This window comes from Glycine max, chromosome 16, assembly GCF_000004515.6.
Source record: "Glycine max cultivar Williams 82 chromosome 16, Glycine_max_v4.0, whole genome shotgun sequence".
NCBI lineage: Eukaryota > Viridiplantae > Streptophyta > Magnoliopsida > Fabales > Fabaceae > Glycine > Glycine max.
In genome coordinates, this window is record NC_038252.2 from 2931164 (window position 1) to 2945543 (window position 14380).

Sequence of the window (14380 nt, forward strand, 5' to 3'; positions counted from 1 at the left end):
TCACGTGCTGAACGCGAGATTACCGTCATACTCGCTAAGCACTGCAATCACACTTGACCCAAATGGTGTGCCAGCACCTATAAAAAAGAAAGAGGGAGAGAGAAATGATACAGCTAATCAAAGACCACAAGTAACAAAAATAATAATTAGGAGTTATTCTTTTCCTCTATTTCCTTTTTCGATCAATTATCCTTTTACAATTGTAAAATCTGTCACGATAATATTAGGCTAAAATCCTTTTTGCTGGAAGCTTAATAGTCAATTGCTATGTAATTTTTTCTTCGTATCTATTTATAAATATTACTTTTTTATTATTTTTTTCCATACTTAATTTTATTGTTTGTGGCTTGATTACCCATTTGTTAAAGTTGTTAATACGGCCTAATCCGACCTGTTTTGGTATGTCATAAACGGGCCAGCTCGACTCACCCCGTTAAATAAAACAGGCTACCTTTCTTAACCCAACCCGTTTCAAGCTAGCTTGTGGACCATCCCCCAGCCTACCAATTTATTAATTTTTTTTTCCAGATTTTGTATTGTCCTTTATCGTTGTTAGTAACATCAATTTAATATTGTCATTTATCGTTGTTGTTGGTAACATTAATTTTGAATCGAACTCTTGTCTCTTTATAATTTTTTATAACTAAAAATAATAATATATTAGTAATAACTAATAAGCAATAAAAAAATAACACTTATCACAAACTTTAATATCTAAAATCTAGATGACCTTATCACCTTATGTGTTTCTAATCCCTCCATTTCAAAACTTTCTATGACATCTACTCGTCATATTGCTTACAAAATTTTGGAGTAAACTAAAAAAGAATACATCATCTCAAGATTAGTAATGAAATCCATAATGTTTGAAAGAGAAAACAAGGTTATGCTAGAAATACCTTTGCAATGGTGGAGGTGTTGTAGCATAACAAGCACATGCATGAACAATGAAATCAAATAAGAAATTTTTTTCTTTTCCTTTAACCAAACCCTTAAGATTTAAATTTATGGATCTTCTTCTCACTTATAATATGATCTCACTTATAATATGATGCTGAACCTTTTTACTTATATTTGATGTGAAACTTCATCTCATAATTATACTCCAGGTGCAGGCACACTCTAGAACAACAAAAAAGCACCCTGCTTCTTGCAAAGGCCACGCTGTCTCTACAACCTACACAAACTCATTCCTTTTAGTCTCAGGGCTGCAATAAATTAATCACTCAAACCCCATATAGACGCATGAAGGCACACCTTGACAGCACTGGCAACATTCTTTCCTTGTGGTCTAAACCCTCCAAAAACACTAATGGCCTGGGAAGTAAGGCCTACATGGCCCATGACAGCAATTCCACTCAACAATAGCCTTTGCCGCAACAATTCTCGAAGGAGACCCTCCCTCCAGTTTTATGGCATCCATTCCCCCTTCTTTCAATATACGAACCACAGTATCCACCACCTACTTAAAATCAAAACAACAACAATTAAAAAGTCTATTTGAATAAACTTCCCGAGAAGGAAATCAATGAAATGAACTTCTGCATACGTTAATAGTTGCTGCATAAGCTAACGTGTAGAAATTCTGTCATTTTAACTTCTAATTTTTTTTTTTTTTTTCTTATACCACATATCTTTTACCAAAGGCAATACTATTTGATTCGGTTAGGACCACTATAGCCAGTAAAGTTCTCCCACCAAGCTGGAACAACCCACATAATTGATCCAAGGCATTTGATGGTGAAAAAAAAAAGCTATTTTTTTTTAAATTTATACATAAACTAAGCTAATAATTTATGAAAAATTTATTTCATTTTTTCTTTTAATTTTCTTCTCTACAAGTGCCTCCGGAGAAGTTTATTCAAACATGTGAGGAACCATTTTTTTTCTTTTTGGTGAAGTCTTAAAAACCATTAACCAACGAGTGAAACAATTAAACACAGACACCAAAGACGCACGAGCATGACCTGATTGGAGCTGGACTCGTAGATCCCAAAAGCCAAGTCCCCAACGAGAAGCGGCGTCTTGGCTCCACGCGCCCCGGCACGACAGTGGACGAGCATCTCCTCGAGCGTGATGGGGAGCGTGGTGTGGTGGCCGTGGACCACCATCGCCGCAGAGTCGCCGACGAGACAGATGTCGACGCCGGCGGTCTCGAGGTGCACCACGGCGGGGTAGTCGTAGGCGGTGACCATGGTGATGGGCTGGGAGGCGCGGTGCTTCTTTAAGAATTTGTAAATATACATAAAATAATAATTTTTTTGATTATTCTTTAAGAATTTGTAATAATGTAAAAATATTCGTTTAATCATAATTTTTAAAATATTTATTTTGAAAATCAATCAAATTATTATACATGAGGTAAGTTTTGTTTTGGAATTTGTAGTCTATTATTGGAATTTATTATCCATTATAGTATATGGATGGACATCCTAAAACATGTTCTTCACAACTATGATAAGTAATACTACTACTACGAAAGCCATGTATAGTTTTAGAGAGCATACACGAATAACAAAAGGTAGAACTAAAACGGTCCAAAATTTACATAAAAGTAAAACATGCACATCGATCATGGAGTGTGCAATGCATTTATTTTATCCTAAGCTTTGTGGATGCGATTAGGCGAACATGGTAGAGAGGGTTGGTAGCTTGATCTCTCCTTTCTGAGAGAGAGGAATGGTGAAGATGCCAATGACAGGAACATCAATAACCAGACCAAGATCCAATTGATAGTCTATGTCCCAGTCAGCACCAATGTCCTTTGCCAAGCTCATCAATATGCTGTATGGAACCTTAACTGGCACATCCACCATTGTTGTGTCCTTTGCCTTCAACGATCCTGGGTCTGGAATTTTCCCTGATGCTATCTCCCTTTCACCACACAACACAAAAACATCAAGTTTATATTATAGCAAAACATCAAAGATTGCGTACGTTGCCGGCTAAACATGCATGCATTCATTTTATTTTTTACCATATAAATTCAAAATGTTTACTAGTATAGTTTCACCTATGACTAATCTTTAGTAGGATCGATTTCAGTGCTAGCTGATTTTTAGTAGAAGATTGATTAAGTCATTGAAAAATTAAAGATTTTCTTTTATTAAAATGCATAAAATTACATTTTTTGAAATAATTTTTAAAAATTTTCTTATGATCTCCCCAATAAATATTTTCTTAATAATTCTTTTAAAAAATCGAACTCTCAGTTCTATTTAAATAGACGTTGTATCACAATATTATTTTTTTTATTAATATATTCAGAATCTTTAGTGCTTAGTTCAATTTAATATAACTTTATATACTCTATTATTAATGTATGAAATATTTGAAAATCTCAAAAAATAGAGTACTTTTGTTCTGGAAAAAATAACAAGAATCAACATTTAGAAGTTGTAGCAGTGAGAAAGGGTACCTGGATGCGCTTTTGAAAGAGTAGTTGATCTCACAAATGGGTATGGAAGTTGAATAAGGGTTACGAACAGAGACCTTGGCCAAGTACTCGACATTATCTTTGCTCACGCGCTTGAAGTCCACGTCAGTGACACTCGCCTCCGGCTTGGCCATATCATTTACCTTCTCCGACACGAAGTTCTTGGCTTTATCCAGCAACTGCGACATTTTTAAACGACACACTGAACTATGAAGAACACTGCCACTGCGAACAACGTAAAAGATGAACACTGCATTTATAGCAAGAGGAAAACGAAACCCTTGTATCCAACTATGTCAATACGAGGATGCTGCTCCTCACACGTGTTCACCGTCGCCTCTCGCATACCGACACGTGATGATACGTGTCGCACGTGTCCTCCCTTTTGGCAATGATCATCACTCACGTAGGATCGAGAGAGAACGAGAAGTAATAACATATTGAATGACAATTTTTTAATCATATATAACTAATATTTTAAATTTTGTGTAGAATAAATATTTAATTTTATATAACTAAAAAATATAATTATATATATTTAAACTGTATTTGAGACCTATAATCGATCATTTAAATTGCTATATTTGTAAATTTATATATAGAGAAGAGAAATTTTAGAGAAAAATATAAAGATATAGAGAAGAAAATTTTAGAAAAAAAATATAAAAATATATATAATTGAGAGAGTAAAAGTATCAATGTTAAATTTATTTATGGTAAATTTTTTTTTTATTGCTTTAAAATTTTATTTTTTTTATATTATCATTCAAAATAACTTATTAAATTTTATAGTAATTATTTTAAAATTAATATTTTAATTAATTAATAATATAAAATATTTTACTGTATCACAATAAATCAATATTAAATTCTAACATATTTAACTAATTAAATTATTTTTTTACTAATTAAAGTATATTCTGTCATGCACTTTTACATTTAACGGGAAAAGTAGATTATAAATTCATGTACAAATTGGCAAAATATCAGGGTTTTTTTTCTTCCCAAAATACATCTTTTTTCTCTTCAATTTTTTCAAAATACACCTACAACAAAAATAAATCCTAAACTAAACCTATTTTTTAAGTGCGGAGAGAACTCGAAGTTGAAGAACCCAACTTCTCTTTGTTTCTTTTTTTTTTTTTTTTTAAAAAAAAAATTGTTTTTATTAAAATTTTAAAGTTAGGAAGTCACGATTAGAGAATCCGGCTTTTGTTTCGTTTTGTTTTTTTAATATATATTTTTATTAAATTTTGATTTGTTTTTGGTAATTTTTTTATAAAAATAATTTATTTTTGTTAATATTATTATTTTATTTTTTAAATAATACGAATATTTTTTTAATAATTTATTAAAAATATTAAAATAATTAATTAATAGTATTAAAATAAGAAAATAAAGTGATTAAGAATAGATTAATTAAAAATATAATATTCAGATCTTTAAGTATATTATATGAAGAATGCAAAATGTTGAAAAGGATAACCTTTGCACTGGGATGTGACATATACAAACCAGATGTGAAAGTGCATTGTACATCTGATCAATTACAACATTAATTAATTAGAAAGCAAATGAAGAGCGTAAATATAAGTCAACTTTGTGACATGGACTTATATATATCAATTGCATATATATTGCAGGCTGTAGCTATAGCAGAGAAGAAGGACCGCCGTTATTATTGGAAGCTAACCTAGAGAGAAACTGCATTTGCCTCAGAAGGGGCGTTAGGGTTTCCATGAGCTTTTCGCATGGGTGATTGTGAATTCCCTCGTAAGTGGTCACCACGATGCTTGTGTCTTTGGATAACCTTTGCACCTGTTTCTTCACATTGCATGTATGATGCGTGCAACGGTAGTAGCTTCTTTATTGTAGAATAATGCAAAATTAAAATATGTATGCACACCAAACCAACCATCAGTGATCTCAAATTAACTAAATGGTGCACTTTAAACCAGATATATATATACAGACGTAAATCGTTACGATGTTGTTGCAATTTGCTAATTAACAGTTATTTAATTTTGAGGTATAAAGAGCCTATGGTCTTTATAAATAGATCCAGGCCATATAATTCATTAAGGAAAGTAAGGTTTGATTAAAAAGGAAAGAAGCAAAAATACTACTGGAGCTCACCATAAGATCGATTTGGCAGTGAGTATGCCCAAATCCGAGGAATGAAGATGGAATGTGGATTGAGATTCTCCTTTTTCTGTTTTTTATTTTTATTTTATTTTTTTATTTAAAGGAGAGGATCTCAAACCAGCCATTTTTGTGAAAATATATACTTAACAAAAAAACTATACATTCAGGAATAATAAAAAAAACTTAACAAATAACTATTTGGTGGGCTAGCTGAAAATTTTAACTTTTTCATTATATTTTAATCTATTGCTAACGGGTTAAGTTGACATAGTTTAATCCCTAAAAAGAGAATCAACACTCACTCAATTCAGTCCTTGACAAAGTTTAATCCCTAAAAAGAGTCATTAAATAGTTTCTCAAAATTACAAACGTTAATCTTTGAGCCATTTAATTTTCCTTTTATTTTGTTAGTAATATTACTATTCATAAATTAAATATATAACATTTTAATTCTTGAAAAAAATAGTGAATAAAGAACTAAAATGTGTCATATTTGTAATTTTGAAAACTATTTGATAAGCTTTTAAAAAAAATGAGTTGAATGATTTTTTTGTTAGAAATTGAATTAGGTATTACTCTAAATTATTTTGAGCTTGACACTAAATACTCATTGGTTTTGCAGCTTAGAGAAATTAATTCATCACAAAAAATTACTTTCGCAAGTATTTTTACCAAGTTCAAGTGTTACAAAAAAACAAAAAACTTTCAAAAGTATAGATGGAGAGATCTCTTACGTGGATTTTGTTCTTATTTTCTGTTTTTCTTCTTCCACTATTTTCTTTTCATAACTTGTTCTCTCATTCTTTATTATAAGTAAATAGTATACCCTTTGTCAAATTATCATAATTAATAAAGAATGGTACTTTACATAAATTTTACATTTTAATATATTAAATACGTACTTGTTTAATTTAACAATTTCTTTAAGTCACACATTAACAAAACACTATTTGTGCTTAATTATGAAAAATAAAAATAAAGAACACTACTTATAAATAAATAGCAAAGTATATATTTATTATAAAGAATTATACAATCCATATATGTTTTATATGTTGTTGTACCCAATTATAATTTATAAGATTATTTCCAGATAAGTACAACTATTTTCACACACTAATTATTTTTACATTTCTGATTTTTTACACCTTAATTTTTACAATTCCTTTATCTTTCTTCATTTCCTTTTTATTACATTGTATTTATCACTTTCTCTCTTTTCTCTTTTTATCTAAGGGCCTGATGAAAAAATCGGCGTTGTTACGTACTTTTAAGTTCAAGTTTTATTTTAAGAAAATTATATATAATTAGCGTTTCCACCAAATGCATGCAACTCAGTCTTAAGCTTTTAAAAATGCAACTTCTTTACACATACATATAGCTATTTAGACAAATATTGTATCTTTAGGACATTAGTTAAGTAATTAAAAAATTATTAAAATATGTAAAATTATATTATTTATAATTTTTTTATGTTTTTCTATTATTTTCATAATAATTTTTTTAATCTTTTAATCCCTTGAAGATACTGGTTAATAAAATTCAACTATTTATATTCATCTTGTTTTTATTTTTCAGTATATAATAGTAAAAGATTAACATCACTTTACAAAAATTTAATATCATTCAAGAGGGAATTACATAACCATCCATGCATGCAACGTTAAAGAAAGCTAATTTTGCTTATCACACACCTGGGATGCATGTTGTTCTTCACAGCTTTCTGTCCATACTTCCTCCAACGATAACCATCATCCAAAATATCATCTTCACTTCTCGTCTGAAACGCAAACCTGGGTCGTGTTGTCTTCCTCAATCTACCCCCTTTCATTGTCTCTTTATCACTCTTTTCAGCCATCAAAGCACACGAGGAGGACGAAGAAGAAGAAGAAGAAGAAGCGCATTCCATCATCGCATTGGCATCCGCAAGGAAGTTGCTCTGGCCAGAGAAAAGGCTAACCCAGTCTATGTCATCATGCAAGCCTTGAGGTTCCAAATTTGGGTTTTGCATCATTGACATGGGAGTGAAAAGGAAGGGAGGAGAGTTTTGTGGATCTTGGCTTTCCATTGAATGATAGGGTGGGAATGGAATGGAGGGTGGACAAAAAATGAGATTGTTTTAGGGTGGAAATTTATAAAGGAGAAAGATAGTGGAAGGTAGAAGAGGTTGGACAGCCACTCTTCACTCACACGCAAATGTGTACGAAGAAACTGAGAACATGCATACATTGGTGATAACGAAAGATAGATATGCATGTTGGTCACGTCTCCTTAATTTGTGTCTTAGCATGCATATACTTGTTGAATTAAAGAGCAGTTGAACAGAAGTAGTTGAAATTTAGTTGGGTATAGCTTTGTGTGCAACATATATAGAGAATCAACTGACCTGAATTACCGGTGAAGAGTTTTTGTCTCACTGTTTTAACCATACTCCATCTGTTTAGGGTTTAGGACATGTTAATTCTCTTATCCAATTCTCATACATGTTGAGATCATGTACTGTTTACCTACCTGGCTTTGACCAATTTGCAAGCTCTTTTGACGCTTTCGAATATAATTTTCATTTTAAAAACTTGATGTTGTGATTGTGATGTCATTCATATTAGGAAAATCATCATCTTGCATACAAATTTTCACTCCGTTTCTACATCTATTAGTAGTATACTATTGCACTCTCATTTTACACGTATATTGAGCAAAAGAAAGATTTTTATAAAATATGATAATAGATTAGTAAGAAAAAAATTAAAAAATAAATATAGATATAAAAATTATATAAGAGGATGAAAATTAAAAATATTAAAGAAAAAACTTTATGAGATACCAAATTAAGAAATCAATACCCTTTCTGCAACAAGAATTTAGCTCTTCTAAATAAAAATAGATTTCAATTATTGATGAAAAATAATAGTTGATAATTCTGACTCATTACCATGTGAAAAAATTACTTTTTTTTTACCATGACTAAAAATAACTTATTCTACTCAATTAATAACCTAACAAATCTATGCAACTATTAACAATGTATATGAATCTTAAGTTCACATTAATTATTTGATTAAACTGACCAGTAAAAAGACGAGGTGATAATTTGTATGTGCACATAATAACATCGTATTTGCAACTGTATACAATTACAATCTTCTTCAGAGCAAAGAAATCAAATCCTTATACGAATCGCTTGATAAAACATCAAAAGAAAACGTACGTACAGTTCCAATCTCTTAATTAATTAATCAAAGTGCAAGGCTAGAGTATATTTAATTATAAGGATTCTTTTTTTTTTTTCAATTATAAGGATCGTTTAACTTCAACAAAACTATTTTTTTTATTTATTTATGGCGAGAGTAATGATAGCTATATAATTAGTATACGAAAATAAAACTTCAATACCCTTTACGTATTTATATATATCAACAGTTTCGAGTAAGTTTTCCTTCAATATTTTTTATACAGTTAGAAAATAATTCATTCTCCACATAATTGTAACTTTTATGTACAAATAGCACTTTTCTTTTTACAGAAGCAAGTTTCCAGTATATTCTATATATGTATAGCACAATACCTTTTATAAATAAATAAACAAATATGAAGATAGTCAGTACTACACTTCAAGACCAAAAAGATGGGCGAAAATTCTTGGCAGGGCATGAGTAAAAGTGTTACTTTGGTCTCCAAAACAAGACTAGTTGGCTGAACTGGTAAGATAGATATCCAAACAGAAACTATATCAACAAAATTGGGAAACATATTCAAATCGTCATAATCACCATTGCAACTTATTTATTACAGTACAACTACAAGAAGAGCTATGGCAAATTAAAAGAAACAACAAAATACGTTTTTAAACAAAAAAGCCTTCCAGCATCCATTAACTCGGACAAGTCTCCAAAACTAGAGATGTCACGTTTAACTTTAAATCGAAATCTTCCAATGTGCCCAGAAACTTTATCTTACATTGATCTTCTTGCAAGGCCCTCCACTGTCATTCTAGGAACTAACTGGCAAAAATTTCAATTAAACAACTGTTCTCCACTTTCATCAGCTAATGATCATCTTATTTAAAAACTCGGCTTGCTCGGGAAAATACTCCGTCAATTCATCCTTTGTCACCCAGACAAAATCCTCACATTTTCCGATGTCGAACTTGTTTTTAGCAATTACTTGTGACTTGAAGAAGAATCGCTGGCATAAGATTTCAGTAAAGGAAAGAATGAGCAAATATAATCAATTTTTACACGAAGAAGACACAAGATGGAAGGCTAGTTTTGTAATCATGCGGTAAAACTAAACAAAGCAAACGCATTGAACTTTCATAAACACATATTGATATACTACAAACATATTGGAAGATGTTAAACATTCAATAGTAGACCAGAAGTACCACAAATTTCCTAAAATCATACCTTAAAAGATGTGGATCCGGACTGGTTTTCTGTTGGCTGAACAACCATATGGGCCATTGGAGCATTTCCAACAAAATATGTATTAGAAAGATCTCCTATGACTGATTTTAAGGCAGACTCTGCACACTACAAAAATTCAAAATTAAGAGAAAGGAATATATGGAAATAAAAAGAAGAATGCCACATAACAATGTTCACCTTGCGCATGGTGTCCTCTGATTCATAAACTTTCTCTGGAAAATGCCACACAGGCTTCCCACTTGGAGCCCCATATGCATTACCATAGAGAAGAAGGTAGAGTCTTCTGTCAAGAGCTCTTTGTAATGACCTAAGTAGTAAGAGAATATGTAATCAATTACACAACAATTATTCTGAAAGCAAACACAGTTCTAAAAAAAATTAACAGGGATAAGCAAATGGCTTAAATAAGTTTCTATGTCCACTCAAAGCATTCAAGTTATATTTAGCTTTGACTCTGGTACCTAAGTCGTACAATGGATATTGCCCCCGTGCCCTCATATAAAATGTATTTCAGTATTTCTCAGATAGAACTAATAACAGTTGTATAACATTACTAAGAAGGATTTCTTAAAACTAAAGGGACATTAGGAATTAAGAATATAACATATATCCACGTGGCAAGCTTGCATCAACAGGTTACAATATATGATGACCAATTAGTCAAAGCTAAATTCATTCAATCACTGATAAAGCAGGCAAGGGAATAAAAATAGAAACTAAATAGCCTCTGGTTATGAATATCCATAACTAAACACCAAGCCAAAGAAAATAGACAATTGTCTACTCCCAAGAAAGAAGAGGACAAGATAAGAAACAAGTTAATATTTCATTTGAAAAATCATTAAGTATTTGACACGATGGAATCTCTTATATAGCATTCATTTTCCTTCATATATTCCAGAAATTGAAATAAACATTTCCTTACTGAAAATTACACAAGTGGTCAGTCTACTCAAATTGGTGTGCACACCTTCGGTCATTACTTTGGTCGGCTTCAGTGATTCGTGGTGCTGGCACATAGTCAATCTGATAATCACCTTTCCCCCTGTAAGCAACATAATTTTCATGAGACTAGATTGAAAAAAAGGACCGAATCTGTATTTTACCAGATGTCAATTGTGACAACTCTTAAACAGAAGGATTTGTAACATTATTTGAGTTACGCATCAGTCATGTACTCCCATTTTGGTTGTGACATGCAAAATTTGGAGGAGTAATTTTTACTAGCCTCTGTTTTAAATATTGATGACTAGACTGCCATAGGACTGTTTTGTAATAGTTTCTTTTATCATGACTATAGCTAGCAGATCAGAAATGTTTTAGGCGGAATGGGTATTTTATGTTAACTATACCATTACTGATCCATGTGAATCATGCTTTAAACTTTAAGTATTGCAACTTAACAAAATTTTTTGCCATGTCGAATCTTTTTAAGATGTTCTGCCATTGTTTCAATTGGATTAAAAAAAATGTCAAACTGCAACTTCAAAATTACTACAATTATGTGCATATTCACTCATGTAGATGCCTATTTTTAGTAGCTAATATTGTTACTCAAGGTGTTAGTTAGTTAGTTATTTGTTTGTTAACATCTGTTAGTTTGTCAAGGCATCTTGCCATTTGAGAGGAGAGTTCTGGTCTCTCGAATATCCAGGGAAGTGTCTTCAAAAATCCATTCTTTCCTTTAGAATGTGAACTAGTTCTATCAAAACCATCCAATTTCTTTCACTGCCCTGCCAGGTTCTTGAGTTTCTTTTATTTTCACTCTTAATTTTACTTTTCATGGGATACGGCTTTTGTTGTAATTTTACTTTTCATCTTTTCAACTCTCTTCTCAAAACTTCCACATATTTATACATAATATTTTTTTAATATACTATTATAACAGCAACTAATGATCTCTCCCTTTAATAACCAAAACATTTAAACTATAGACCTACTTTTGTGCATATATACCTTGCATCAGATTTGTCAAGAAATTCATCAGGGTATCTGCGTTGATATTGTTGTCGCCATCGAAACCTAATCATCCAAACCCCATATATCAGCAAGAAAATGGAACAGACAAGAGACAACAATCATAGCTACAACAGGTTCTTCAAGTTCACTAAGCAAACAACAGCATAATCAATCGAACAAGAAATATTAATAGCAAATCCTCATGTTTTAAGCCTTAAGCCTCATTTTTCCATATTTAAAATTAGGGAAGGAAGAAAGTTCTGATATTTAATATCATACATTACTTTTTTTTTTTACAATTTCATATAATTTGGGCAAACAATAATTCACTGAAGACATAAGGCTGTGAAACAGAATACAGGTTTTTCCCTTTCTTTCTCTTAGATAATCCTAAATGGAAATTAGGGTATTCAGTGCTAGCCTGCTAGGACTTATCTAAAAAGTACTAGAGTAGAGAGAAGACTTACGAGAATTCTTGAAATGCATAAACCACAGGATCAATTTTGGGAATGACCACTGGCAATCTCTCAAAGAGCACAGAAGCAACAAGATTCTCAGAGCTTGTGCTGAATCCTCGCCTCGTTAAGAGAGGCCAAACCAGTGACATTTTCATCCTGAATCTATGCATATGCAAAAACATCAGATACACAAAACAGAAGCAAAACGAAGACATGGGTAGAGAGCAAGATCACTCTCTTTCGTAGAAATGCAAATGCCCTCTTTAGTAGTGAAAATAGTTTTTTATAAGGTTTCTCATTCTCATAATAACGATTATATTTTTTCTGCAGAAAATTTTCTAAAATTATACAACAAGGCTCTCCTTTCTTAAATTTGACACAATATAACTAAATGTTTGAATTTGATGTTCCACAAATAACAATTAGTTCTTCAATCATAATTAGTTCTTAAATTTGATGTTCCACAAATAACAATTAGTTCTTCCAGTGTCATGCATATAAATGCAAGCACTCAAAACACCTACAACAGTGATAGGTGACAGCATCTAGAAAATAGAAATACCGTGCCTTCTACATCACATATCACATACATACCTACACCCAAGGAGGTGATAATTTACAAAATCCAATTGTTCAAGCCTTCAAAGTTCATTTGAACAAATACTTCACTTGAATTATTCGAGGTATAAAATTTCCTATTTATGCCTTTTTTTATATAGTTTATCCTTTAAAAAAATTCACATTTTTTTTTATTCTGAGAGGACCCTCCAACAGCTTCTAATATCATATATCAAGGCTACAATTTCAAAACAAGAACTGATGAAAGATTGTACTAACAAGTAACAACATGAGCTAGAAACCCTCTTCATTTCATGCTGAATAAAAAACAAAAATAAGTACCCAATGAAAGTAACAGTTAAATAGTCCCAAAGTCACCATAATTTTAAAAGCTTTGCAATGCAAAATCAATATGCTTTCACGGACTACATTGAATTCAATGCAACACTGTTTCACTTCTCAAATGGATCATAATCTATTAAATGGGGATATTGGGTGTGCTCTTCCAAATTATTTAGAGAAAAGAGGGAAAAACATATAAAGCAGAGATAACAGAAGCAAATAACGAGGCCCAATAAAAAAATTGAGAAAGAAACGAGCTTTCTTACCTAAACCAAATGACAGAAGCGCATCAACACCCAAATATCATCAATTTGCGACAGAAAGCTGTTGCAGCAGAGGCAACTAGGAACTGAAAGGAAGAAGGGTTTTGAATGTGGAGAGGACCAAAGGCAAAACGCGATGGTTAAACGATGCCGTTTTGGTGCCACTTGATTTCTTTCGATTTAGGCTAAATTATTAATTATTAATTTGTTCTTTTTATTTATTTAAAATATTCAATTGGACCTCATCAAAGTTTCGATCAAATATTTTATTTTTAAAAATATTTTGATAAGGCCTTTTATTCTTTTTAAAATACCTCAATGTGATCTTTATTGGAGCTTTTTAAAAAAAAATAAAGAACTTTATTGGAGCTTTCAAAAATACAAAAAACTAATTCAACATTCTAAATATATAAGGAATTAAATTAATAATTAAGTATTAATTTTAAACTGGATCACAATATTAATATTATTCATTAATTCTTTGTATTGAATTATTTATTATTTATGCATTGTTTAATTGATAGATATAATAAAAATAGGGACAATAAAAAAAGAGATAATTAAATTAAAGTATAGGGTTAGAGGTGCGAGAAGATAAATTTTCCTTTGCATCTCTTTTACTTTCATCCAACCAAAGCATAAATAAATTCAATTTAACGAATATTGTATTTTAAAAATATAAATAAATATTGACCGTAAAATTATTTAAACAATTTTTTTTAATTTATTTAATGTTGGTATACATAATTGTTGAGATAATATTAGAATATTAATTAATGAATTTTTTATTAG

At 31.0% G+C, this 14380-nt stretch overlaps 3 protein-coding genes and 1 pseudogene across 5 annotated transcripts; all 4 read right to left on the reverse strand.

Moving 5' to 3' along the window:
- Nucleotides 1-1073: 1073 nt before the first annotated feature.
- On the reverse strand, nt 1074-2312 carry LOC100810139 (3-methyl-2-oxobutanoate hydroxymethyltransferase 2, mitochondrial-like; annotated as a pseudogene).
- Nucleotides 2313-2462: 150 nt separating this feature from the next.
- PM22 (seed maturation protein PM22) lies at nt 2463-3643 on the reverse strand. Its single transcript, NM_001251006.1, has 2 exons — nt 3419-3643; nt 2463-2874 (listed from the first exon to the last, which is right to left on the reverse strand). The coding sequence occupies exons 1-2, from the start codon at nt 3622-3624 to the stop codon at nt 2622-2624; spliced, it is 459 nt and encodes a 152-aa protein (NP_001237935.1). The 5' UTR covers nt 3625-3643; the 3' UTR covers nt 2463-2621.
- Nucleotides 3644-4775: 1132 nt separating this feature from the next.
- Nucleotides 4776-7678, reverse strand: LOC100810669 (probable WRKY transcription factor 43). Its single transcript, XM_003548392.4, has 2 exons — nt 7276-7678; nt 4776-5300 (listed from the first exon to the last, which is right to left on the reverse strand). Exons 1-2 carry the CDS (start codon nt 7647-7649, stop codon nt 5087-5089), a joined length of 588 nt encoding a protein of 195 aa, XP_003548440.1. The 5' UTR covers nt 7650-7678; the 3' UTR covers nt 4776-5086.
- A 1652-nt stretch (nt 7679-9330) lies between these two features.
- LOC100807270 (39S ribosomal protein L46, mitochondrial) lies at nt 9331-13751 on the reverse strand. 3 transcript variants are annotated; one of them, XM_003548582.5, is made up of 7 exons: nt 13592-13751; nt 12435-12587; nt 11965-12030; nt 10979-11053; nt 10186-10315; nt 9988-10113; nt 9331-9766 (listed from the first exon to the last, which is right to left on the reverse strand). In XM_003548582.5, exons 2-7 carry the CDS (start codon nt 12578-12580, stop codon nt 9623-9625), a joined length of 687 nt encoding a protein of 228 aa, XP_003548630.1. In that variant the 5' UTR covers nt 12581-12587; nt 13592-13751; the 3' UTR covers nt 9331-9622. The 3 variants fall into 3 exon arrangements, with proteins under 3 accessions (XP_003548630.1, XP_014624754.1, XP_006598926.1); XM_014769268.3 differs by having other exon boundaries at nt 12435-12581; nt 13592-13711; XM_006598863.4 differs by lacking the exon at nt 13592-13751 and having other exon boundaries at nt 12435-12595.
- Between the last annotated feature and the right edge of the window lie 629 nt (nt 13752-14380).